Source organism: Labrus mixtus, chromosome 19 (assembly GCF_963584025.1).
Source record: "Labrus mixtus chromosome 19, fLabMix1.1, whole genome shotgun sequence".
NCBI lineage: Eukaryota > Metazoa > Chordata > Actinopteri > Labriformes > Labridae > Labrus > Labrus mixtus.
The window spans coordinates 13,446,011-13,471,786 of record NC_083630.1 but is presented as its reverse complement, the minus strand read 5'-3'; the positions used below and the strand labels follow the sequence as shown (position 1 = coordinate 13,471,786).

The 25,776-nt window shown below is 40.0% G+C and overlaps 4 protein-coding genes and 4 non-coding genes across 9 annotated transcripts; 1 reads left to right on the top strand and 7 right to left on the bottom strand.

The window, feature by feature from the left end:
* Positions 1 to 706: 706 nt before the first annotated feature.
* Positions 707 to 6,031, top strand: terf1 (telomeric repeat binding factor (NIMA-interacting) 1). The gene is made up of 10 exons (XM_061064536.1): positions 707 to 1,099; positions 2,114 to 2,209; positions 2,532 to 2,659; positions 2,868 to 2,954; positions 3,068 to 3,217; positions 4,521 to 4,630; positions 4,718 to 4,744; positions 4,849 to 4,946; positions 5,078 to 5,148; positions 5,281 to 6,031. The coding sequence occupies exons 1-10, from the start codon at positions 916 to 918 to the stop codon at positions 5,431 to 5,433; spliced, it is 1,104 nt and encodes a 367-aa protein (XP_060920519.1). The 5' UTR covers positions 707 to 915; the 3' UTR covers positions 5,434 to 6,031.
* Positions 5,936 to 10,295, bottom strand: LOC132994281 (somatomedin-B and thrombospondin type-1 domain-containing protein). The gene is made up of 6 exons (XM_061064537.1): positions 10,172 to 10,295; positions 9,131 to 9,952; positions 8,003 to 8,197; positions 7,475 to 7,553; positions 6,618 to 6,794; positions 5,936 to 6,456 (listed from the first exon to the last, which is right to left on the bottom strand). Exons 2-6 carry the CDS (start codon positions 9,354 to 9,356, stop codon positions 6,339 to 6,341), a joined length of 795 nt encoding a protein of 264 aa, XP_060920520.1. The 5' UTR covers positions 9,357 to 9,952; positions 10,172 to 10,295; the 3' UTR covers positions 5,936 to 6,338.
* A 6,291-nt stretch (positions 10,296 to 16,586) lies between these two features.
* si:ch211-171b20.3 (uncharacterized) lies at positions 16,587 to 20,207 on the bottom strand. The gene is made up of 7 exons (XM_061064056.1): positions 19,502 to 20,207; positions 19,364 to 19,409; positions 19,135 to 19,229; positions 18,606 to 18,744; positions 18,050 to 18,157; positions 17,902 to 17,957; positions 16,587 to 17,341 (listed from the first exon to the last, which is right to left on the bottom strand). The coding sequence occupies exons 1-7, from the start codon at positions 19,695 to 19,697 to the stop codon at positions 17,202 to 17,204; spliced, it is 780 nt and encodes a 259-aa protein (XP_060920039.1). The 5' UTR covers positions 19,698 to 20,207; the 3' UTR covers positions 16,587 to 17,201.
* Positions 20,208 to 20,614: 407 nt separating this feature from the next.
* LOC132994713 (small nucleolar SNORD12/SNORD106) lies at positions 20,615 to 20,707 on the bottom strand. The gene has a single exon (XR_009676734.1). It is a non-coding gene; the product is annotated as a small nucleolar SNORD12/SNORD106 (small nucleolar RNA).
* Positions 20,708 to 20,761: 54 nt separating this feature from the next.
* On the bottom strand, positions 20,762 to 24,716 carry rpl7 (ribosomal protein L7). Of its 2 annotated transcripts, none has more exons than XM_061064057.1 (6): positions 24,609 to 24,716; positions 24,032 to 24,131; positions 23,745 to 23,911; positions 23,088 to 23,225; positions 21,808 to 21,917; positions 20,762 to 20,971 (listed from the first exon to the last, which is right to left on the bottom strand). In XM_061064057.1, exons 1-6 carry the CDS (start codon positions 24,650 to 24,652, stop codon positions 20,763 to 20,765), a joined length of 768 nt encoding a protein of 255 aa, XP_060920040.1. In that variant the 5' UTR covers positions 24,653 to 24,716; the 3' UTR covers position 20,762. The 2 variants fall into 2 exon arrangements, with proteins under 2 accessions (XP_060920040.1, XP_060920042.1); XM_061064059.1 differs by lacking the exon at positions 24,609 to 24,716 and adding an exon at positions 24,240 to 24,274.
* Positions 21,283 to 21,373, bottom strand: LOC132994714 (small nucleolar SNORD12/SNORD106). The gene has a single exon (XR_009676735.1). It is a non-coding gene; the product is annotated as a small nucleolar SNORD12/SNORD106 (small nucleolar RNA).
* Positions 22,870 to 22,960, bottom strand: LOC132994712 (small nucleolar SNORD12/SNORD106). Its single transcript, XR_009676733.1, has one exon. It is a non-coding gene; the product is annotated as a small nucleolar SNORD12/SNORD106 (small nucleolar RNA).
* LOC132994715 (small nucleolar SNORD12/SNORD106) lies at positions 23,299 to 23,390 on the bottom strand. Its single transcript, XR_009676736.1, has one exon. It is a non-coding gene; the product is annotated as a small nucleolar SNORD12/SNORD106 (small nucleolar RNA).
* Positions 24,717 to 25,776: the final 1,060 nt, after the last annotated feature.

The following is a 25,776-nucleotide window of genomic DNA, read 5'->3' as shown; positions in this document are numbered from 1 at the left end:
ATTAAAAAGTGTACTTCAACAAGCATTAATAATCACTATCCAGATCAAGTCTCCACCAGGAGCGTCAAGGTCAAGGTTTCTTTATTCGTCTCCCTAGGGAGAAATTTGTCTAGGATGCTGGGAAATCGCTGCATGGACAATACATCGAAAACAACATAAAAACAGTAATTACAAATGTAAAACATTTAACTTCTCCGTGCTACAGTACACACACACTCACAGACACATAGCGTCAGATGACAGAAGAAGCTTACTTTGAGCTAAATGGCCAACTTACCATATGAATGAAGCTCATGCGGACATGTGGTAACACGATATTGAAACCCAGCATCTGACAACAAAGACTCTTGACTTGGAGCCAAGGCCCACAGGTGTTGATGTCAGCGGTTATGACTTATTATAAGCAAGGCTTTTCCTTTGCCTTGAATCGTTTACAACTTCTGAAGCAAAACTAGGGTTGATGTTGAAAAAACAACAACATTTAACAGCGGCTTTTGAGCTGCATTTGCATGCAGATTACAGCTTGTTATATATATAGTCTAATAAATGGAAACAACTTGGAGAAGTTACCGTACAGCTAAGACAACTAGAAAGTGACACCACGTACAAACAAATAAAAGGAATAAGGACGACACTGGATTTTCTTTGTAAGGACTGGTCAAGCATATCTCTGTTTTTTGAAGACATAGGTACATCCCATAGGTACATCCCATAGGTACATCCCATAGGTACATCCCATAGGTACATCCCATAGGTACATCCCATAGGTACATCCCATAGGTACATCCCAAGAACACGTTGTTATTCCCCCGAATCGCCAGAGGGCGCTGTGGACATTAAGCGACACTCCTAAACAAGCGCGCGGAAATCAGTATATTTCAGACTAAGAAGAAGTGAAATTACGAAAACAACAACATGGAGCTAGAAGACAACAATAAAAGCGCCACATGTGCAAGTAATAAAGAGCAAAGTGTCAGTTTTCCTCAAATTACCGTCGTTGTTACGCGGTGGACGCTGGACTTCCTGTTTGTGAGTTTGTGTCGGTATTTTAAGGAGGACAAACTTGATGAATTTAATGAGACGCTGTCCAATTTCGAGGGTAAGTCTTTAAAGATTCATGTCAACAATTATCAACGTTGTTATGTATTGTTGACTTAACTTGCTTCACATATGTGACGTTAGTTATCTTTAAGTCTGTGGTGCACATTTGAAAAAAGTGACTCTGGGTGAGTTAAAGATAGAAATCTTAAATTCGAGATAAAATAAAGCTGCAATGAAAAAAGTGAAACACCTCCCCTCAGCATAGAAATAGACAACGACTGCTAGAATAACATCCAATGGTTTTATGTTGAATTGCTCTAGAAGGGCGATCGTGAAAGACTTAATGTTTGCAGGTGTTGATATTAAAGGAGGTATCTTTGGTCACGGCAAGGGCCACATTCAATTCATTCTCCCTGCCAAAGGGCCAAATTGTAGGATACAAAAACGATCAATTATGAATCAATTATAATAAAAAAAAATCAATTATGTCTCAAATTTAACTCAACATATACCAGTGATCAAATGTTATCTGGTTTTCATGATTTCATGGCAGATTTTGTCACATTTTCTTCATGTTTCCAATTCATTGATATGTAAAAATTGACCTGAGGGCCACATTGAGGGTTGATGGGGGCCGCATGTGGCCCCCGGGCCGCCTGTTGCCCACCCCTGCCATAGAAATATTGGGTAATCCCAGACCATTTCTAGAAAAGTACAAAAGTACTTCTAGTAACGTTCATTCAGGTTCCTTTTTATTTTTCAGCAATTTTTTTTGTGTTTTTAAATTACTGTACTTGTTTTACATCAACGCACGGTTGATCAGAGTCATCGTTATTTACAGTTGCTGCTAGCCTCAATATTGTGGCTTAAACTGAGAAAATGCCTTACAAAGAGTAAATAACTCTATTAACCGTTAAATACACGATCACGAACAAATTCACATACCCCTTTCCCCCCTGATGACGTCACTAAGAAGTACTGAAGCATTTCAAAGAAGGGAAATGGGAGTGCTTCTAGATACATCCGAAAACAGGGTGGCAAACACTAAATTGTTCTTCTTTTTTTTTTAAAGCTATTTTTCAGAGTCCATCTCTGAAGGAAGCCATTGATGATGAGAAAATAAGGATTTGTGCTTTCCTTGCGAGAGTCATGCATGGAAAGCAGTTGGGTAAGTAGTGCTGTAAAGGGCCTCCCTCTTGTATAACTTTCTGCCTCTTACAAATATATGTGAGCAGAAAGCATTTATTATTTGGGGGGGTGTGATGAGAGTTTATGCCTGAGGCTGTTTACAGTGGAAACTGATCCCAGCTGAGATTAAAGCTTGTGTAAAAGTGATAGATATTGGAGACATTAAATCAATGTTGTGAAGACCCAGAATAAAAAAAGTGAAGTAGCTAAAATGTGTGGTTTTAAAATGTACCAAGCTGTAATACCTTGCTCTTCAGATTCACATGTCCTTTTCTACCATGTAATACGCTCTTTTTCCTCAGATGTCATGTTTGAGGAGGACGACCAAGTGATACCTCTGGTGTCTGCCGCGAAAACCTGGTCGGACCTAGAAGACACTGTGGCAGACAAAAGCTTGTTCAAAAATGTAACAGTCCTTTTGCTCGTCCAGGTAATCATACACCTCACAGATTGAATATGGCATTAATAGTATGCTGATGGATGATTTCAATATAACTCAGGAGAACCCTCCTGTCTTTTGGCTATAATGAATACATAAATAAATTGACTGTTTAAAGAATAATAATGTCCTGACGTCGCACGGGGAGACTTCACTCCTTTGGGGTGTTCGTTGTCTGATGTGTTTTCTCTCTTCCTAGTCCGTGGCTGTGTGCTTGGAGAAAGGCCAAAGATCCTCTGCCTACTCTGCCCTCAAGTGGTTTGAAGAAAACCATGCTTTCCCAAAGGTCTGCCTCTTTTCTCTCTTTCTCTCTCTTTTTTTCAAATCACAGAGTCATAACTGGAACATTTTTGGGCCTAGGATAATTTATATAGCTTAAACAATATCATTTTTCAACAGAGCTTGCGAGTTAAGCTGTCAGCAGTGGTGACCGAGAGGGAAACTTATAACCCGCTTCTCATGACCTTCAGCTTCAGCCGCTTGCGGGAGACGGTCCAATCCTACCTGGATGACTACTTGGAGAAGAATCCATCAGACTACCTTCTAAAGGTACAGAGCCTCCTCCGGTATTTGTAATGCTGCATTATTATTTTTTGGGCTTTTGGGCCTTTATTTGAAAGACAGGACAGTGGATAGAGTCAGAAATGGGGGAGAGACAGAGTGGGGAACGACATGCGGGAAAGGAGCCACAGGTCAGATTTGAACCTGGGCCGCCCGCTTGGAGGACTACAGCTTCCATACATGGGACGCGCGCAAAACCACTGCGCCACCAGCGCCCCAATGCTGCATTATTAATCAAGTAATCAACTGCAAATGAACTGCAAGGTACTGAGATAAGTGGTCAATACTTTTGATTTTTCAAACAATGGGGACAAAAATGTGCTCGTCTCACCTTTTTTTCACCAAGTCAAAACACCATTCTGGGCTGTGATGAGGCTGTGATGAGTATTATCACATCTTTCTGACAGCCTAGAGACCACACACGGAAATGTCTAATCAAAAAAACAATATTAACCGTATTGAAAATAACTAAGTTGAATTGCGCAGAGCAGTTTGACTGCTCATAGTAGAGCCGTGAATTTGTCTTGCAGGAAGAAAAGTCTTACATCTTTACTTGAACCCCACAGCAGGATTATTCAGTTTGTTCCTGATAAGAATACAAATGAATATATGCCTAGTTTTTGCAGCTGACCCTGTGAATAAATGTAGAGAAGATCAACTTTGTATTTCTTAAAGATAAGGAATGAGGAAAGGGATACAAGAAAGTATTCAGTCTTTGTGCAAGGTATCTGAGGATGAGCCCTCTATAGCATCGTTCCTTTAATACAATCAAGGGAGAGAAGAATTGTCAGGTATCTGCAAAGTTTCCGAAGTTACACCTGATTTAATCGGCAAATAGACGAGGCGTGCGGTGGATGGCTCAACACGTTTCGCTGCTGGATACTTTTTCGTGATTGTGTGTTCTGCTCTGTTCAACTGTGCTGTAGTCCCTCTTGAGTAATGTTGTTTCACCTACTGAAGGTGCTGATGGGACATCATCAGTCACACTATACTGACCATTCATCATCAAAATTAGTTGGAAGGGCAAACTGCTACATTCAGCGGAGCCTCCTCGGGGGTCTCACAGACTCGCTTATTCATAGCAGTTTCAAGAATGATTTACATACTGTCGAGGCTACAGACCAAGGTTACACTTAAAAGGGTGCTCCAATGACAGGCTTCATTCATTTAGTTTGCACATTATAGCTGCATTTAGACCTGTAAGTTCATAATTGTGGACATACACAAAAATGAGTTATGAAGTAACCAAAGTCTTGTAAATATTTTGATTATTTGATTCTCCATCTATCAGGAAGCCACTAAGGTGGCCCAGTCACAACAGAACACTGAAGATTTGGAGGATGTGGAGACATTGGAAAGCACTCGGACAGAAACGACCAACGATTCAACAGATGATACAAAGTAGGAAATAAATACAACACCTTTGCTTGCAACAAAATTTGACATTCCCTGTGATGAACAATTTTCTCATCATTTTTGTCCCTACAGGAAAAAGAAAAACACGGGGCGTGTGAGGTGTGTAAATCTCTCTCTCTCTCTCTCTCTCTCTCTCTCAGTAAGAACAGTAATTAAACTATGAAAAAGGAGTAATTATTTTTTACACTGTAACACATCTGCAGAACAAAACGGAAACTCCTGTCCACTAAGATTACTGATGTATGGAAACCTGACTCATGCAAAAAGGCTGTGGTCTCCATCAGAAGAATCTCGGGTCGTGGTATGTTTATCTTTTCCCTGCTTTTGATATATCCGTAAAAAGCTCTACACATTAACTGAAGTAATGATGGTTTGAAATATTTTAAATTGTGAGCAAATGCTAAAGAGAATGTTAAATCTTTTCCTTCTCAGAGTTGTTGAAGATGACATCAGAGAAGTCATTCAACACCTCAAAGATGGAGAAAACAAGAAAAGCACGTCAGGTACGTTCAATCACACAGCTCAGTGTTATGTCCAGTTTTTAGTTCTTAATCAAATACATTTAAGAAGCATCACTTAAAGAAACCTCACGTTTGGGGTGTAATCTCTTAAAATGTTGTTTATACTTTGTGTAGAAGTGGACGGGGAACCTGGACCAAAAACTCAAGGCTGGTGTTAAACGTCACGGCAAGGGGAAGTGGTCTCGCATATTACTAGATCATGACTTTGGAGGACGCACAGGCACCATGCTCAAAGACCGCTGGAGGATTTTATTGAAGGCACGTTGAAGTCAGCTAAAGGAAGGCAGTGCCTTTCTAACTTTTACTATGTAGCACTGAGCTTGTAATTCAAACATTTCTTAAGCTGGTCCTCTCATTCAACCCTTTCTACGATGTTTTTGTGTGTTATATGATGCTGCTTTGTTTGCACAAAAAGAAAAATACCACTAGAGGGCACTCAACAGAGAAATTAATTTTTCAATGTGGTTTTGCCTTCTACGGTAGAATGCTTGTGATAGTTCTGAAATCTAAACTGTGTTCGCCAACTTGTACAAAGTAGTTTTATTATATTTGAGTTAAAATGACATTTCCTTCAGTATTTATTGACCTGTTTCAGTCCACAGTCTGTTCCAACTGTTGGTTTGTGGTGTGTTTGCTGCTCTGTTTTCACAAACGAAATGTGCATTGATCAGACCACCAGGGGGCGTTAAACACTTGATGATTAACTGGGTAGTTTGCATGTTAATATGACCTCATTGTTATGTTTTTAAGCAAAAATTGCATCTGAATGTAAAATATATACTTTTTTATTAAGTTACATATTTCTGACAAAAAATTGTAAATAGAATAAAACAAATACCTTGTTTCAATAAAATATGTAGATCAATGCGAGTGGTGCTTATATGTGATAGAAAAAGCTGAAGGACTGTACAAGTAACACGTGTCTATACAGTGTTATGAGGTTACACATACAATGGAAATGTGCATCATGACTAGTTATTTGAAAGTTAATTATAAAGCAACGTGTAGCATATTTTTATAAACATTTACATTGTAACAATGGTATGGCTTAAATCTGTTCTTATATTAAAAGCTTACTGGGTTCAGACATCTGATCTGAGTGTTTCCGCTTCACTAATGAGATGGTATTGTAGACATCAGTTCATGGGTTTTCTGTGGTCCGTAGTTTGTGATCAGATGAAGACGAAGCTGTGCTGGGGTGGACAGTTGCACTGCTGGGTTCTCTGGATCTTCTTCCATGTGCCGCTGCACTGATGGTTCCCTACTGCCTGCCAGTGGAGCACAGCCTCTCTGCAACACAGACCCAAACAGTTATGATGCACATATCTGCGTCTTTTCTTTTCTTTTTTCACAAGGATCATTTCACTTGAATTCCAACTGAATTTGAGATTTGTAGGCTGGAGAGAACAGGGAGGTAAAAAGGTCCATGTACAATAAATTCAGTATCATACTTCTCTGATTCCTGGCCGTCTCCTTGGCAGCTGCCACTGTTGTTTCGCATGGCAGGAGGCTCACATGCCACACACACTTTAAAGCCCTCGGTTATGTAGCGCATCCAGTGTGTGTGAGGCCGGTTCTGCACCGTACAGTGGGGTGTCCGGGACTCCAGTGTGAATTCAACACAAAACCTGAGGGGAGAAGAAGCAGGGTCATAAGGGTCACACAGTCAGTCCTTGGATGTCAACACCAATGAATCAAGATAGGGAATTAAAGTTAACACTTAATCTACAGCATCAATTTAGTGGACATAAACCTCTTCTGAAACGGGAGTAAAAAATGCAGCCAATGGGTACACTAAAAACGGCACACAATAACTCAGCCGCTGTCATCCAAACCTTTTGTGTGTACGCTTTTATGTGGCAGTCCTTGATATTTAATTTCAAAGGGTTGTGGGCAATCTCATGGCACTGCTATATTTAATGGTCTGTAGACAGACGTCCAGGTGAGCAAACACATTCTGGTAGCTCATGCAGATGGAGAAAACACTGGGCTGTTATCTTCTATTCAAAATGGTTGGGGTTATACTGTATACCATAGTGTCTAGCGCTGATGCACGTACATGCACAGTTACTTTCCAGTTGAGTGACCAACCTCTTCGTTATATTGTGAATCTTTTTCAAGTGTTTGAAAACTGCATATGAACGCAATAAATGTGTACATTTATATCTATCTATCAACAGATTTAATGGATCTAAGAAAGATGTCGGCTGATATATCGGTATCTATTTTTCGGCCCCAAAATGACCACATCGGTCGGGGCCTAGTTTGCAGTTTTAAAGTACTTAAAGAGGCATGGAGTGAAGCCTACCCAGGGTCGAGAGGGTTTCCATAGTTGTCATGTTTGGGCCTTCCTTTGCCAAACTCCACACTGGTGATGAATGCAGGACCTCAGAAGAGCAAACAATTAGGTTTCTATTTGTAATTTCTGAAGTGAAAAAACAAAAGAAGTGTTTTAACTTCGCTCACTGGAAAAAACAGGGAAAAAGGGTCGATATATTCGGATTAAACTACTGATGAATAACAAATTTACCTTTTTGGTATAAAGAAACCTAAACCTAAATTTAAAAAAAATAAAACACTGATTAGTGACATTACTGCTAACTTTGGCTTTGATCACACTCTGGTGGCGCACTATTATTGTTTTTCTAGTTCCACGATAATCAGGGGCTAATTATTTATGGTAATGGTTCGGCGCATTGACTGGATTAATCAAAAATAGTATGGTGTATTGGAGGCCAAATCAGTACAAGCCAAGTCTAAAAAACAAACACAATACTTCTGGAACCATTTAACTCCAGACACATCAAAACACGGGTATCTACATGAATTTATTTACCTGAGTGGAGTCCACAGGGTCCACCCTGGTGGTCTCTGTACTCCCTGCAGCCACTCTGTTCCTGCAGGCTGGGACAGGGCTCTCCGCTGTTACCTGGCTGCTGCTCTACGTGTCGGACACGGACTCGCACTGAGGGTTTGCAGGGCTTGGCACATCCGCTCCAAAAGCTCCAGTTGCTCACTGCGCAGTCCTGAGCTGGGTGTTCACATCCACATTGTGGGAGAAAAAGTGATTACAGGATATCTTCCTTTGTTGCAAACAATCAAAGAAAGGTGAGAAGTTCAAACACCAACACTGACTCTGAGTTCTTGCAGCCTGCCTGATTACAGTTATCCCCTGAGACATCGTTATGAGGCTAAATATCCCGGAAATAACTTTAGCTCAATGAAGCATTGATTGTGACTTGTAGAATTAGTGTTTCTTGCTCTACTACATGTTTTCTAAGAGCTTGCCAAGTGAGCAACCATTCAATCACCAAGTCCTGTGATTCCTCTTTTCACTTCCTCTCTCTGCTTGATGATCAAGCTTTGATGTATTAAGCATGCAGATTTGGTGTCTACCGGCCTATCACACTTATTAGGGACGCCTGGCTTGTTTGACTGGAACTGTAATTGCTACAAGTGATTGACAGAATCACATTCTTCAAATATTTGTACTAATTCCATTATGTGGGCAAGTCCTATGAACGAGGTTAGACGCAGAGCTGCCAAGGTGCACTTATTATTGCTTTTTTAAATGTTAAAGTAGAAAAATAAATGTTTACATTGTACTGTTGGTTGCCATGAATAACTTGTGTGAAAGTGTGAGGGATACAGTAAAAAAGTTTGACAGTGCTTCATAACTGTGTATATTAATGCGTTCAAACAGTTTCACATGCCTGAGATGAATTTTGAGCATATCCACCCCCCTGATATATCTGTAACACCAAGGTGCTGAAAATAATCTCTCTTCTCCAACTATCTTTACTGTCTGTCCTGTACACACATCCAGAAGATAATCAGGTTATCTCATGTCACAGCTTATCTCTCACTCGGTTTCATATAGTTAAGGTGTGTGCAATAAAACAAACAGAGCCCTCCCCCATGTGACTGATTCGCGCTCAGAGCGGCCCTTCCATTCATCCCTCACCTGGGCACTCAGTGAAGTAGTCGAAGCAGCAGTCCTTGGTCCTGACGCAGCCCTCGTCGCAGTAGCATGTCCCATACACTCTATCCATCCTCCAGTCAGTGGTCAGACAGCTCAAGTCTCTACCTCTGCAGCATTTCCCTGAACAGCCTCCAGACACCAGGACAAAATGATTTCCCAGAGTGGAAACCAGCAGCAGCAAAGAAGTTAGCACAGATGATCCCATCATGAGGGAGTCAGGTCCGAAGTTGACCACTGAAGCAAAACACGAGCCTTAAGGTGCTTCAAAGAGTTTTCCTTTTCTTTATGTTTACTCCCTCCTTGGTGCTACTCTTTCGTACTCATAACCATGAGAGCGAGAGGTTGGAATACCAGCCCAACCCAGCCAACACTGTTCTGCCACAGGAGCCCTTGTGACCTGGAATTCCTGTGTCCGTCTCCTGTGTCCAGCCCCTCAGTTTCCCTCCAGAAAACAAGGTCTGCAGAGCAACCTACAGCACTCAATGATACCCTGTTCCAGCTTTGCTCAGACTCCCGTGCATCTCATATTGTGCCTGTCCCTTGGAGCTGCTGGCTATCTCTCTCCCTGCTCCCAGCTGAGCACCTCCCTTCAGCCGTCGCACAAGGGAGGAGACAATAAGGGCAAGGGAGGGCTGAACTGGTGGGTTTAAAGTGAGTTTTTCCTCAGGTTCTGCCCTCTCCCCATTGTTCCCTGTTCTTACCTGTCTTGTTGTTGTTGACTGTTTTTTTTCCTTCTTAACCTCTCCATGCAGTTACTTGGACCCTGGTGCCAGTCTTACCCAGCCTCTCTCTGCCACCCAAGACCTGTAAGTCCAAAAAGAAAGGGAGGAATGTGAGCAGTTGGCAGGTGTCCAGACAATTGTGCCAGGGGGCCTGCTGGGTGTTGTAAAGCCACCCTTTGATTCTCACTTCTCTATCTTTAGCTCATTTCTTTACTTTAGCTATTGTTGCTGTAATCTACCAAAACAAGCTTTTCCTTTTCCTTGCAATACCTTGTACCTTTATTTTGGTTTTACATACAACATGCATGGAGGTGGTATCAAACTTCTCCTTAATCCATCAGCAACAAAGTGATTGGAGAATTAGAGAGTATTTCCCCAAATGTGTTACTTATTCCTAACTCAATAGATGCTATATCGCTGTCAACCTACAGCGACATATAGTATAATAATCACTACAAGAGGTGAATTCCTTCTGTTTCAGTTGAGGTGCAGGCTGGTGAATCAGTAAGCTGGAGCTGTAGTGTACATGACATGTCATTTACAGGCCAGGGTGTGTGCCTTCATTTATAACTCTTGATGTACAGTGCAGGGGACTACAACTGATAAATTCATTCTATATACTGAATCTGGAGAGGAATGCTAGACTTCCTTTGCAAGGCTAATTGTTTTACCTCATTAGGATGGGGATTGTGGCTGACAGATGATTGATTAATTGAATGATTAGATTTCCTGCCCAGAGTGCAATTAAAATGTGTTAATATATAAAAGCTAATAGCATTACATGCTACTTTGCCCACTTACACTCATTTGGTGCAAAAATAATTTCTCGAGTTCACTGCAGCCCCTAATGTTCAAAGAGAAGCTCTCCTATAATAGATGGTTCTTCACATAAGGATTTAAGGACAAATTACCCTATGAATTTGAAGGTTGCGAGCAACATTAATCACTGTGATGATGGCCCAAGGAGCCTGAATGTCTGAGGATGTTGTGAGCTCTTCATTGAGTGGTACGTCCTCCATCCCATGGGAAACAATCTAGGCCTCCGCAGGGAACATTAGCAAGGGGAGGAGGCCTCCCTGTGCCCGCTGCTACAGAAGGAGCCGATATTTGTAAGAATATGGATACGTCTGCCTCTGCTGTCCAGAAAAACAGCTCGCAGAGAGCAGAGGGGGGTCTGTTTGGGGCCTTTGATTCTTCTTCTCACCATAAGCAGGTAGGTCAAGCGACAGTAATAGCCTTCATCTTCACCATAATCATCCGCAGCAGCAGCGGCATCACTGGGGAGCATGTGTCTGAATCAGTGTATATTAAAGTTGGGGGGAGTTGAACCCAGACTGACCTCAGAAGTAACCAAACCACACTGTGTTGTTGGTCTTTTTCTATCTACACGTATTAAATCCAAACTATTGTCCTATGCTTATAATCATTATTATAAAACCAAAGATTGTGAGAAGGTTTCTGACTTCAAAATTGTGGCTATGAAATGCTTTGAGTTTAGTAGCGTTACTAAAGAGGTGTCACAAAGACTAAAAAACACACATTGTATATCCAGTGCTGATTTGATCTGTCCACTGATGCGAGACCTACAGCTGCATCTGTTTGCTATGGCTCCAGCATGTTGGAAAATGCACTTCAAAGCATGTGTGTTTTACATCTGACAGGCCCCAAACCCCAGACCTCCTGGCCCTACTGTGCACTTGTCAAAGCCGATCATCCTTCCCCGCAGTGATGCACCCTGCTTGAAGTTTTCTTAGTGCAGAGAGGAAAGGAGATTAAGCGTGTGTTAATGGTTCTCCAGATAGAGACCTGGGACTGTGTGTGTACTGTATATGGTCTTCAAACTCTGTCACAAATATAATTAAAAACTGTCTCTCAAACAGATCGAATTCATTTGACAAATAGAGGAACAGCACAATTATTATTTTGTGTCTGTGCTACCACTTCTTGTACTGGGTGTAAAGAAGCGGCGGGGGGAATCCTAGCGCCATCTCGCCTACGTGGGGAATGCAAACTGTGGCCATCCCCATGGTTACCACGTACCTGGGTTGCTATAGTTTCAAAAGCTCTATTTACAAATGCTACAATTCTGCTTTTCTTCTTACCGCAGGTTGTAAAGGTGCGCCGATGATGTCACCTTTGACCAAGATAACACTTCTTCGTATCTCACATACACACAAGAAGATATTTGAGGGGGATTACACATGTACATATACAGACAATAGTATCTTCTACAGCCCCCAATACACAAAAACACAGAAGAGTTTTGTCCTAACTTCAGGAAACACAAATATTTGGTACATGGTATCACTTGCATTCCAAGTCATTTTCTACATTAGTTGTTGCTTTTTATCACTTAAATATTGACATTCAAATCCCAATATGTAACTCAAAAATCAATATAGCTCAAAAATATTTAACCATAACCAAATATTTAATTTAAGAGGTGGACAAGCTATTTCTCTTCAAGTGTTTTTGTTCCTCATGAGTTCAGCCAGTTTCTGTCTCATGAATGGAGAGCCTTTGTTCACTGAATTTACTGCTCAGCCTCTTCCTCCCTTGATGAGTACATTTGTTCAATTGGGGTGTGTGTGTGTGTGTGTGTGTGTGTGTCCATGAGGCACTTACATTATCTGTGTGTGTGTGTGTACCAGACTGTGTGTGCATTTGTTCAGCTGCTGGCATTTGAATAATGTCTAAAAGTCAATTGTCCTTTTTCTCGTGAATGGTGTACCTTTGTATGACGCACAATAAGGTGTATGAGTCATTGTTTAGAGAGTTGAGCAGTTGGAGGATTGACTTGCCGTGTGTCATCATCAAGCACAGCGTCGAGGCAGGATGAGTTCCTAATCTAGGAACAGATGAGTGAGGATGAACAGGTCAAGTCAGGTGCAATATGAAGAGATTTTGATTTTTTTAACATGAAAGAGTCTTCACATCAAATGAGTTGAGTCTGTACATCCCACTAATGATGTTCCAGTCATTACAGGTCATTACTGTTCGATAGTTTATGGACAATCACACGCTCCTCCAGTGAGGAATGATGACACCCAGGCAGCAGCTTTGCAGCTAAGTTGGCTGTAGATCTGCACCAACCTAATGACAGCAAAGACAGTGATATTGATGAAAGTTTTTCCCCCTTTCCCGGACCTGACATCGTCACTGATAACTGTCCCCTCATCAGTCAGCCATCTTGGCATAGACCTCCATATGCATGTAAATCAATGCGAACATTAGACGCAGCAGGCAGGCAGATGAGGCGAGATGTGTGGGTGGGGAGTGGGACTGACCTGCACCGCTGAGAGAGATGAGACTTCAGGTAATGACTATGAGAGAGGGAGCATCTATCACCATGGATTTCATAAATCATACTGTGAAATGTCAGAGAGCAGAGGAGAGGTTACACTGCCTGACTTGTGTGTTGTGGTTCTGCCAAGGGCAAAGTGTAGAAATATCACAAAATGCACGAGCTATACGTCAAGGAATGTCTCTGAAAAGCATTTTATAGAGTTTCTCAAACATTTTCGTGGTTATTGATACTTTTGAAGTTAGCAGTTTATGGTGGGGGAAATAAAAACCTCTCCTCCTCCTTGCACCTGTAAAAAAAAGACCTACATGCAGACATTCTGAAAAGATAAACATTATCTTGTTTTTTATTGATGTTGATGTTATCAATGAAAATCCCAAGAAGATAGTGATATTTGCAGCACGGTTAACTTGTTTTCTATAGATTTGACCTCCAGCTGTATTTGTATGATGGCAGACGCAAAGATTTGACCCCTGCATGCCCTATATAGACACACATGTTGCTATGGGACCAGAAGTTCCTGTTGACACATGTCACCTGTTTGCACTATAATTTGTAATTGATCACTGTAGAAGTACCCGTTAGGATCTTTTAACAAGCCTATTCAGAGTCCTATCTGGTTCAATAAAAAAAAAAAAAAAAACATATAGAATGTATCAATAAGAGAGTAATAGCCTTTGGTAGGAAGGATTACTTTGGGCAGCTGGAGGTCTTTTCTATGAATTTATTCCTAAATAATAGATGTAGAAGTGTAGAAGTTTATTCTTCTGGGGAAAAAAAATTAAAAAAATGTTGATCTCAATTCCCCAGAGCCAAACATGACATCATCACATGTCTTGATTTGCCTGACTAACAGCCTAAAACTCAATAAATTCAATGACCTGAAATATCATGTCAAAAGCTCTGTAGAAGTTAAGAACCTGAATTGTTCCTTTCACATTACACATAACTTATTCAACCACTTGTTGTTGTAAAAATAAATAAATAGGTAATACGATGGCCTAATAAAATGCATACTCAATACATCCTCCATGTGACATTTTGTAATGACATAAGATCTTTATCCAGAAATCAAGCTAGCCCTTTTCCTCTGAAACTGGGCCTAACATATTTAGGGCATATTTGATTTGAAGCGTTGGCAATGTTATAATTTGGCAGACAGGCCACATTCTCTGATCCCCGCTGATAGACTCGACTGGCACAATATCAAGTCGGGCGAAGAACAGTAACACAACCTGGCCTTTCTTCATTATGGCACAGGTTGAGAAGAGGTCTCTGGACTCTCCCCACACGTTGCCTTTCTGATTGAAAATCCTGCAATAACAATATTGTATGAAAGAGTGTAAATGTAAAGTGAAAAAGTTTGATGAAAAAATAAGTGGCAGGAATGCACTGGTACCTTACATGTTAATTCAGGATTGTTTATCAATATCCACCCTGGCTGGTTTGAACGAGTATTGTACTGTGTCCTGGTTAAGAGTTCAGTGGGACTACAGTGAAACGATAAACCGCCGGTGGGCAGGCCTCACTTCAGCTCTTATTAAAGCCCTCATTGTTGACTGTTTGTTCCAGGTCATTTTGTTTCACTTCACTTGAAAGGGACAGTAAAAACCCTGCAAGAAGAGGGAGTCCCAGAGTCCATTTGAGCGTGAATACAACCCCTTCACTTAGCATAAATAAGGGGATGGCTCAGTGTTTCTAGGTCAATGTGGGTCCTCTGAAATGCACACCTCACCATCCACAGGGAGGGAGGGAGGAACAGAAACAGATCCAAACATTTGACAACATCACAATTGTTCCAGGAGCTAAGGGATACACTTAAATCAAACAGTTAACGGCTTGGTTTAAAATTGGCATAACTCCTGTTCGTACTTCCTGATCACTGTTTCTACACTTTGTTGCCAGTCCTCTCATGTCTCCACTTATCTAAATGGAAATGTTAAAATATAACCAAAACATTGGTGACTTTATCTTTAAGTTATTTTTTGAACCTTTATAGATAGTATACCTGAAGAGAAACAGAATACATTGGGAGGAGAGAGTGGGGGACGACATGCAGCAAAGGGCACAAACAAACGTCCGCTGCGATAAGGAGTCGAGACTCTATACATGGGGCGCGCAACATTACCACTAGGCTATCGGCGCCTCATTGATCACTCATTTGAAAGTCTGTCAGATCACCAAGAAGACTTGATCTGTCCCTCTTTTCCTCCGACACTGAAACACTCTCAATGACAAACTGCAGAAGGCTGACACTTCAGAGTCAGCTAGGGGGGCCATCTTGGCTCTGTTTATTAGTGTGCTTGTGAAAACTGAGAATGACTGTAGCAAGGAGATAACATGCGACAAAAGGCCTGTAAACTTCCACTTTTTCTTTTAATTAAACAAAATATTTAGAATCAGGTCTTACTCAACACTTTTGATGTGCAATCTTTCTGTGTTAGTTTGTGTAAAATCACAAACGATGTTCATGAGAAGTGGAAACAATCATTGTGGTGTCTCAAAAGGGTTTGTGTAATATTGTTATGAAGACTGGAGTTTGGCATCTTGACCATGCCATCTTGTTTTTGGAGCCAGAAGGGACTACATTTGGATGTGAGAGTTGTGTTTAACCTCCACCATGGTTAACAGTCACGCCAGCGTCCCGTTTTTTCATCTATTTAACTCTACATGGGACCATAGTTAGAAAATGATGGTGATATTTTGAAGAAGATTAGAATCCATCGACTGAGATAAATTATTTCTCAGGAAATGTTAAATAAAATGAACTGAGAAGTAAAGTCATTTCCTCAGACTTTTCAGTTAGACTTCTTTTGCCACCAGTGAAGTCGCCCCCTGCTGGCCTTTGTAAAAGCTACAGAATTCCACTTCCAGCCAAGAAGCAAAGTTTGCATCTTATACAAAGTCTAAGGTCATCTTAGTGCTTATAGTTACATTCAGATAATTCAATAAAGATGCTTACCTTTCTGCTTCACTTGTCTAGTCAGTACTTACATGGATACAGTGATGATCTCTAAAAGTGAAATAGGGACTTAAAACAATGTGCAACCTGAATTATCCCAAATGTAAAAACCCTTTGGACTTTCTAACCGCAGCTGCCACATCTTCAAACTTAAACAAACTTCTCATTGCTCTCAGAACAAAAAGACAATTGTCATTTCAATGAACAAAACTATTGAGACATGAGCTACCCTCCACACAGCAACCAAACAATGGGATATGTGGGAAAAATACCACATTCTGGGATCTGGGGGCACTTTGTATCTGTTCTGTAGATATGCAATGAAGGCTCATTTATGACTGTGCTGTTGAATCCTTTGTGTATATGCTAAAAAGAGGAAGCTCCCTTTAGTAGCTTCTGCTACTCTTAAAGCTATGACACAAAAAAAACGAGCCTTCTTGACAACAAAAATTGAAATAACAAAAATAAATTTATTTAATTTCAGGAAGACATTATACAAGGCACAATAATGGTTCTGCTAAACTATGTCATATGTTTATAGATATTTAACTTACTCGACAAAGCTTAATAAATATATATCGGCAATGTTTAAAACACTATTGCAATGAGGTCCAATCTTGACAGCATCTATAACATGTTGATGATACAAGGAGAGATATGGCAGTATTACATAACAGCCATTACAAGCCATTAGAGAGGTAAACTAAATATCTTTTCATGCAGCTTTGAGATCTGAGTAAAAATAATTTAAGTTTTCAGCATTCATTTTGGTAGCATGTGCTGCCGTTTCCCATTATAACTACTGCCGTTTCCCATTATAACTACTGCCGTTTCCCATTATAACTACTGCATCTAATCACTAAAGGAGAGGAGCTCAGGTCAGGAATCCCAAAATGTGAATATCAGCCATGATAAGCAGGAAACTATTGTCGCTGAGGACAAACAAGCAGTTACAAGAAGACACTGAAAGGAGCACGGTGCCCATGTTTTATTTAGCTCTGACCTTGTTGGCACAGACTCCAAGGTTTTGATCCTTAACCCATTTGACTGGGGAGAGGGTGATTGTCAGGATGGAGCTTTCCTCTGTTTCTTCATTTTCTTGAGCTTCTCTTGTCTCACCGCCTCTCCCTCCAAAGAGGACAGCTCAGTTACCCTGTGGATGAAAGAGCGAGGCGCTCCGACCATTGGATCTGGAAAGGACTGGCCTGAATGCCAGATGTTATGGAGAATAAAAAACGGAATAAAGAGAGAGAGAAGAAAAATCAGGTTGAAAAATATTTAACATAAGAAGTAAGGGGCAATATTTTGACACTTGGTTTCCCTTTAAAGGTGTTTTGCTTTGGTACGTCATGGATCAGGATACTTGGTTTTGCTTAGTCTTTTTGTTTCATACAGAACTTATTTTAGTTGGTGTAGAGGAGCAAATCTAAATAGAAGTTTGAAAGAAAAGAGAAAAGCACATGTTTGTGCTGTTTCAAACTGAAGTAAAAGGTTCAAACTGAGATCCCACACCAGCTGAAAACACCTCTTCTTTAAGAGGCCCCTTGCCCCACTTTGTGTGAAGAAACAAAATCCATAAAATATGACATGTTTGCAGCCAATAAATCCACATAAACACCTGGACAGGTTAAAGTTGTTTTCTCACTAGCAGACAAGACAGTCTGACTAGAATTGTCGAGATCACAACAAATACCAGACCAAAAACTGAACAACCATGTACTTGAAAAGTCTCGGCTACACAGAAAACACTTCAAAACAAACTCACTCTTTTGATTGTCCTTAACAGTCTGCAGAGCGTAGGTCGGATAATTCACCTTAGGCCTGCAGAGTAGAGGGGAAGCAGAAGAGGCACAGGGCTCAGGAATAATTGAGAGAACTATTGATTGACATGGTCTGATTTAGGGTTAAAATACCTGCTGAGCTTGCAGTTTCCAACTGAGAACGTGTTTCGGCCATTGAGGACTAAAGCGGAAGGAAAGACCATTTCTGGAGTTGTGTTGAGTTCATATCTTCCATGGTACCTGGAAGACAAAATTGAGGGCATGTATGCACAAACAGAAACTTTTTTTAACACTAAGGAGAGAAGATTAACATTTATGTTTTTACCCAGATTTGATCATCAGTAAGTACCATGTACGTGGAAGCTAAGGCAACGTTCTGTATATAGAACAAATCTATTCCCATAAATGTATGTTATCTTATTACTCTGCAAAGTAATAACTTCATGCACCCCATGTCACCGGATTGTTAGATATTAAGAAACAGCTTGAACACTTCTGTTTGTGACAGATAAATTACACATGTCAAAATATTAATCGTATCTGTCTACCTTTTTCAGAATTCATTTTCCTGGTGTATATCAGACAGTGACTCAGTCTAATTACAGCAATTTGTGCAGCTGTCTCTAAGAATATACTATGAAGACTGCAGCTCCGACTATTAGACTTTAGACATAAATTCACTGGTTACCCAAGGGTGAGGGGCCGCCCACCGTGCATGTGGGGAAGCTCCTTGAACAGTTTGACGGGATGCAGGTTGCCAGGTCTATTCAGAGGGTAGTCCCTTGTCAGCGGAGGAATCACAGTTCTGGTCCTCTCAAATCTGGTACCTATTGGGGTTAGGGACCGGGTAGGATTCAGAGATGCAGGATTAGCATCTCATATAACGACAGTTCATTACTTGTAAATGTAGAGATTTTTGAGGACAAGGGAAACTGCACGTCACTTGTTCCATAAATAGCTTTGATTCTGAATGCAAGGTTATATTTGTGGCATTCAAGTAATGAACAGGCCTACATGAAATTGAGACCATTGCTCATTATATATAACAACATCGCCACCTACTGGTCATGAATTTAAAATCCAGGAAGGAACCTTAGATTCACAGTTTTATAAGGTCAAAAGTGATAAATACATTCCTGAAAGACAACATAGAAATACGGTACTTTCATAAATATTTTAATTAAAAAAACAAACAGTTACTCTTCTACAATCCTTACATTTTTCATCATATAGAAGCTGTCTACCACAGAGGTCCCTCTTTAGGTCAGTGTTTTCCAACTCCAGTTTGACATTTCGGGATGAATTAGGTGAGCTGCACACATTAAAGAGAGAAACATGGACCCTGTCATACCAGCACAGATGCCAAGAAAATAAATCCACCCAGTAATAAAACTATAGATCACAAGTATTTGTTTTTCATCCGATAGCACACATGATAAGTCTTACCCTCTAACAACGAAGTCAGAGACCAAGTTCTTCCAATCCCTGGACTCTGTAACACAGAGGACTGCTTTAGCTCCCATCACAAGCTAGCAGCAGCATCTGGACACATGTGGAAGGTATTTTGGGGGTAAGCTGACTTACCGTTTAAGGTTTGTATCGCAGGAAATTTCTCCCTTAAGCGATTGTTAGGTCTAAAAGCTGCTGGTCCTCCACCTACTCCCATCCTGAACGCTGGATAAGCAGCTGTGTCAGGGCCGCGCTGGCTGCAATTTGAGCTTCCCTGTGATATAAAAGCCTTTGCGGTTGGTAGCGAGGGGTTAAACTGGAAAGTCATCATGGTGGAGCCGCCATAGGATGAAGAACTACTTATCTTTGTTGATAAAATTGAGAACACCCGGTCATTATAACGGTACGGTGCTGGCTGTTCATCTCCGTGCAGTAATGCTAGGCTGCAGCTCTCGAATGCTAACGAGTCACTGGGTCGTCATGGAAACACGCTAACCCGTTATTCATAATCATGTTACATTGCGCATCTCAAGTTTCGATGTGCTGCAGGCTGCTTAACATTTAACTAATATAAGATCCATAAACAGTTTAGGTTACACTTAGTTTAGTTGCATGCGTTTCCATACTTTCGTCCAGGATTAAACCGATGTTAATTTATCTTTTTCTTAATTATTAGTAGCCTACTGCTCGTAAGATACAAATGTATTACTGAGGGGGACATACCAACACAAAATAAAGTTCTGGTTTATAAGAGGATTGATGACATGGCATTAAATGGCACAATAACAATAATGACAAGACCAAGACTTTTTTTTTTCGTTTTTATTGTACATTTTGAGTCCTTTGAAAACCTAAAAAAAAAGAAGACAAAACATAGTTAGAGATATTATGGTAGTCTCAAGTTACAAAATAAAAAGATGTCCATTAAGTTAGGTTAACACTGTAAATATTCTCATTTGTTTAAGTTAAGTCAGCTATAAAAATAGTTTTAAACATCAAAGAAAGTTAATAACTGTATATAAACACTGGCTTTAAAGTAGTTATGCTGGAAACACGTTAAATATTGCAAATACATTTTAATCCATCAGAAATTGACACATTACAAACACTTCAGATTGAGTGAAAGCAATTTATTTCGCAATCATAACTGCATCCGAAATCGGATCTAATCGAGAATTTACTCTAATTCTATTCCATCTCATGGAAAGTGAAGTGTCCCTAGCGGATGATTTTATTATTAATGGGTTAGATGTGGTTTCAGACATAATTGGCTTATTTTCAGCTTTGTTTCACCATAGTCGATAAGATGGGGAAAAAAGAATATGCATCATTAACCACACCTAACGAGCTATGTCTGCTTTCAAGATCTGCGATGTTCCAAAGACTCACCACAGCTTCAGTTCATCCTCCTGATCATTCTGTTGATCTGGTCCTCCCTGTTGCCAGCGTCTCCTCCCTCCACAAAGTGTGTGGTCTTCTTGTTCATACCACCACGGGGTGACGACAGCTTGAAGGGCCACAGGAAGTTATTGGCAGGCTTGAAGTTCTTTCCAACTGTATAAATCTCATGGATGAGGTCCTCAACACAGATGATGCCATATTTGCCTGCAGATCAAAAAGCAGTGTGCTTAACACATTTTCCTGTTATTGATGCTCAAAAAAAAAAAACTTCTTTTAAAGGAGAGGTGGGAGCTGATACAAGACAATTCAAGTTTAAAACTAAACATTAACAACTTTGACTTAATAGATAAACAAAATGTATTGAATATATTTTAATTGGACCGAATATTTAACACTTCTATCCAGTAACATTTGAAGTTCACCAAACTCTCAGAGCGACACATGCATGACAGGCACATGGGATTTTGGTCTGATCAGTAATAAGAAATGTGTGTGAAGAACTGAACATATCACTACAAGTGGTTTCAGACACAACTGGCTTAGTTTCAGTTTTTTTTCACCATAGTCGATAAGACGGGGAAAAAAGTGTGCATCATTAACCACGAGTAGCTCTTTAGCTAGCATTTCACTGTTAAGTTGTGAGTCTGCTTTCAAAGATGACAATATTTAAAGTTGTGATTAAAAACTTTATACCACCTTAATACTGCGATTACAAAACCTCTTTATATAAATGTAATCTCGAGAAAATTGGGCAGGTCTACTCAGTAATATATTATTTATAAAGACAACATTAATCCACCATGTGCACTGCAGGAGGCAACATTTAGCAAATTAAGAGGTAAAGAAAAATGCATTTTACCAGGCAGACACCTTAATCAGACTCAAACAGCAACCTACTGATGTGTTATTGTAAATTATGAAGCCCAGAGGTGATTGTTGAAGTTACCAGAGGGTGTCCTCTGAACAGTTATCCCTTCAAGCACAACAATATGCTTCAGCAACTTTCCTTTTTGAAGTTTAAAAGCCAAACATGTCCATACCAAGGGCCTTCTCCACCAGAGCGTTGTCTGTGAGGGCGATGCGCTGTTTCCTCATCCTGCCATGGCCGCGTTTGTAGATGAGCTCACGCACAGACTTCAGGTTGGGATATCTGGAGGAAAACAAGTCATAGAGGTTTAGGAATTGGTCCAAATCTACTCCTAACAACAAAGTCAATTATTAGTGAATGACACTTGAATGACCCACAGGTGCATCTATCCTGTTTCACATATTGGTATACATGTGTTCCTGGTAACCAAGAAATATGAACAAGTATCATTACAGACACTTACAAAAGTAGTGAATAAAGAGAGATTAGCATCATCACTTTTGTCCTCTTTGTATGCTTTATACATTTTTTTTTTGAGTGTGTGGGGTGGGGGATAAGTCTTTTTTGTGTAAATGACCTACATTTACAGTACAATACAGAAACTACTGTTTACTTTTACCCTCCCCGATCACATGTATTCAGAGGTATCGTAAATTCAAGGATGAAAAAAAAAAGGTGGAACAACATTATTTTTTAAATTTAAACTGAGTTTTAACATGTCCTTTTTGGGGTCCTCAAACAATAAAGCTGAGAAGATTTAAATGTTGCCCCCTGCTGTTTCACTGATAATGCTAAAAAGGATACCAGAATCTATTTTAGATTTACAAAACAATACCTCAGTGTGCCCTGCTTACATGCTGTAAGCTAGGCATTGGGGGACTGAATAACAGGAGTTGATGGTACTTTTAGAGAAAAACACTTTTATTGTGCATGATAAATGCAAGTGTTTTAAACACAATCTAAAGTTTCTTAACATACACATTTTAAATATTAAACATACATCTGAGAATGCTACTTTATTAGGTTATATTAACATTCTCTGAAGACCTCTGCTGACAAGAATACCCAAATCCCATCTGAAGTGTAAAAGTGTTTTCCTAGTCTCCACCTGGAGATATGTTCTATTCTGTAAAGACATCAACCATCACATGTCTTTTAGAGACAAATTTTTCAGTTTGTAATTTACATTCTCAAACTTCAGATGTGTAAAAATATATACTAATTACTATACTGGAATGTAGTTTCAGACAAAACTGGCTTAGTTCAGTCAGTATTCACCACAGTCGATAAGATGGGGAAAAAAGTTCAGCATCATTAACTACATTCCAGATAAACTTAAATTAACCAGTTAATATGAGAAAAGCATCACACTATGACTAACATACAGCAATGACCACAGGTACGCTTATGTTAATCTTTTCTCCCAAAACGTAAAAGTATCCACAGCCTTACCCCCAAGCGATGTAAGGTTCAGCAATCCTGAGCATGTTGATTGAAGCCTTGTTAAGCTTGACAAACACACCGTTGAAGATCTGGCGCAGACGAAGGAGCTGCAGAACTTTGCGAACCTTGGGGCTGACACCATTGATACTGGGACAAGAAATGAAGACAACGATTAGCATAGTTCAGCAAAGATTAACTTTACTTTTCTATCATTGTTTCTGTTGTGGTTTCAGAAATAATTGGCTTATTGTACAATATGTTTATCACCATAGTCGATATGTCGGGGAAAGAGGATACATCATTAACCACAAACTTCAGAGTACATTCAGATGGATTGCTTCATAGAAATAACCTAATGAGGGCCCCCATAGCACCTAAATTCAAATTAAAGAGTTAATTTAACTTGTTTCTAAAAATCACAAGGCACAACTGTGTCTTTTGACCATGTGCTTAAATAGAAGCTGTGACACTTTCTACAGAACTAGCATGGTAGAATAGCAGCATCAGCAAGAGATTAGGTAAATAGTTTACTCAACATTTAAGCCTTCAGGTGTACAAGAAATCTGCATTTACATACAAGTATAAAAGAGCACAAAGAGGAACCTGAACAGGTGTCTCAGAGCATCCATTTAATGAAGAAACTATCATACAACATGAGCTTCTCACCCTCTGATTCTGACGACAAAGGCCAGCTTGGGCTCTGCTGGAACATAGTAGTTTCCCACTTTACGAGCAGTGCGACCCAGGCGGATCTCACGCCTGTACATCTGCCTGTACTCCTTGTGGTACTTCTCAGCCCGCTTGTAGATCAGCTTCCTGGTCACTTTGCGGGCCTACACACAACATAAACACCACATGGTCATTCAAGGCAGAAAAAAAACTACACATTTTAATTCTGTGTTTGGCCACATACATACATCCACACTTCAGTGCAGACATGTTTTAACACTTACTTTCTTCTCAGCCAGCATCTTCTTGATGCGCATGGCCTTCATGGTGGCGAAGGCCTTTCGCCTTTTCAAAAGGCTCTCAGGGACCGCCGCAACCTTTTTTCTATCAAACGAGATATAAAAATAGTTAGGGTTGTATCGATAACGCTGTTATTACCTTATATCCCCCACATGTAACACACCACGGCGTAGCCGCTGTTAGCTTGCTAACCTGGCTTTTACCGGCTCCATACAGTTGTGAACCCAGCCTTAGTGTTCCCCTACTTCTCTTAAAATCGTCAAAAGTAGCACTGCAGTCTACGACGTTATTCTTGTAAATGAATCCAAACGTAGTAAATAGTCTAATAGAACAATTAAACGCATGGAGGCTGGTAACGACAGCCATGTTGTTCTGCTATTGCAGCTACACCTACGTGTCAAAAAAAGTGATATAAAATACAATATGAAAGATAATCCTTAACAATACAACACGTTTTAAGACGTATGTAAACTTATCAAACTGTCACAGACGTTAAAATAAGAAAGATAGTAATTTAAACACTGGATGTGCTTAGATTTCTAGACGACAGAAAACACTCACTCTGCGTCCGCCATTGCGCCCACCGAGAAAGAGGATTTGTCCATTTGCGCATGTGCGCGTTAAAGGATTTAGGACCCCCAAGGACTGCCCTTTCTGCTGCCTGACTTTTACAGTCACTCTCGGTAGCCTATAATCATAGTAACACAATATCAATGTTTTTTTTGTTTATCTTTTTAAATAAATTGTGGCATCAGTTCGTTATAGTGTTTCCGTGCCACACTGTCACTGAAATAGCAATTAATTTCCTGGTGTAATTTCTCGAACTGTATTTTTGTGTGATTTAGCCTATTTGGAAAGCCTAGTAAAAGTAAAAATAAAAAAAGTCTAAATTTAATGCGAAATATAAGTGCTCCTTCTGTAATCCATCACCTAACTCTCGTTAAAAAAAATATATATCTCAGTGATATAATGTCAAATGAACGTTTTGTGACTATATGCCACAGGTGACGGTAATACAGTCACTTTCCCTGCAGAGGGAGCAAACACTTCGTTTTTAACAACAGCACTATAAAACGTCTCAGGAGGAAAGTTTCCTTTTGCAAAATTATTTCGCTTGATCCTGGAACTCATGGGGGGGGGGAGGACTTCTTCTGCTTCAGGTTGTAGAACACAGGCAGTGTGGTGAACGTCGTCGCTATGAAATAGAAATAAAGAAAAGACTGTTGTCACATTGAATTCACCTGCCAATATTTAAAAACACGTGTATTTAATCTAAGTAATACAGGATTTTTTTTTTTTCGTTGTAAATCTTATACTTGAGTATTTAGGCTATATTTCAAGACACTTAATGCTTAATTCTCCCGTATTATATGGAGGCTAAATATTTATATTGGTCCATATAAATTAAAATACTTTGCAGGAAGTTTAAGAGATAAAGCTTAAATAGCATGGAGACCAAGTACGTCTATTTATTAAACTACTCCACAATAATAGGCTTATCAATTAATACATTATTGCAGGGTAAGAATGTCTACTTTGGCTCCCAGCAGGATGTGCTTGAATGTTTCTGTTTATAATCGGACGCAATTTCTGCTGCAAATTTTTTTGGAGGAACTTTCACTAAGTGTAATAATCCCATTTTGGTGTTGGGGTTTAAACATTCTTGGACCAGTGGTTTGTTCCCCAGGCACGCCCACCATACATGGGCAAACACATCTCCTGTGTTGTC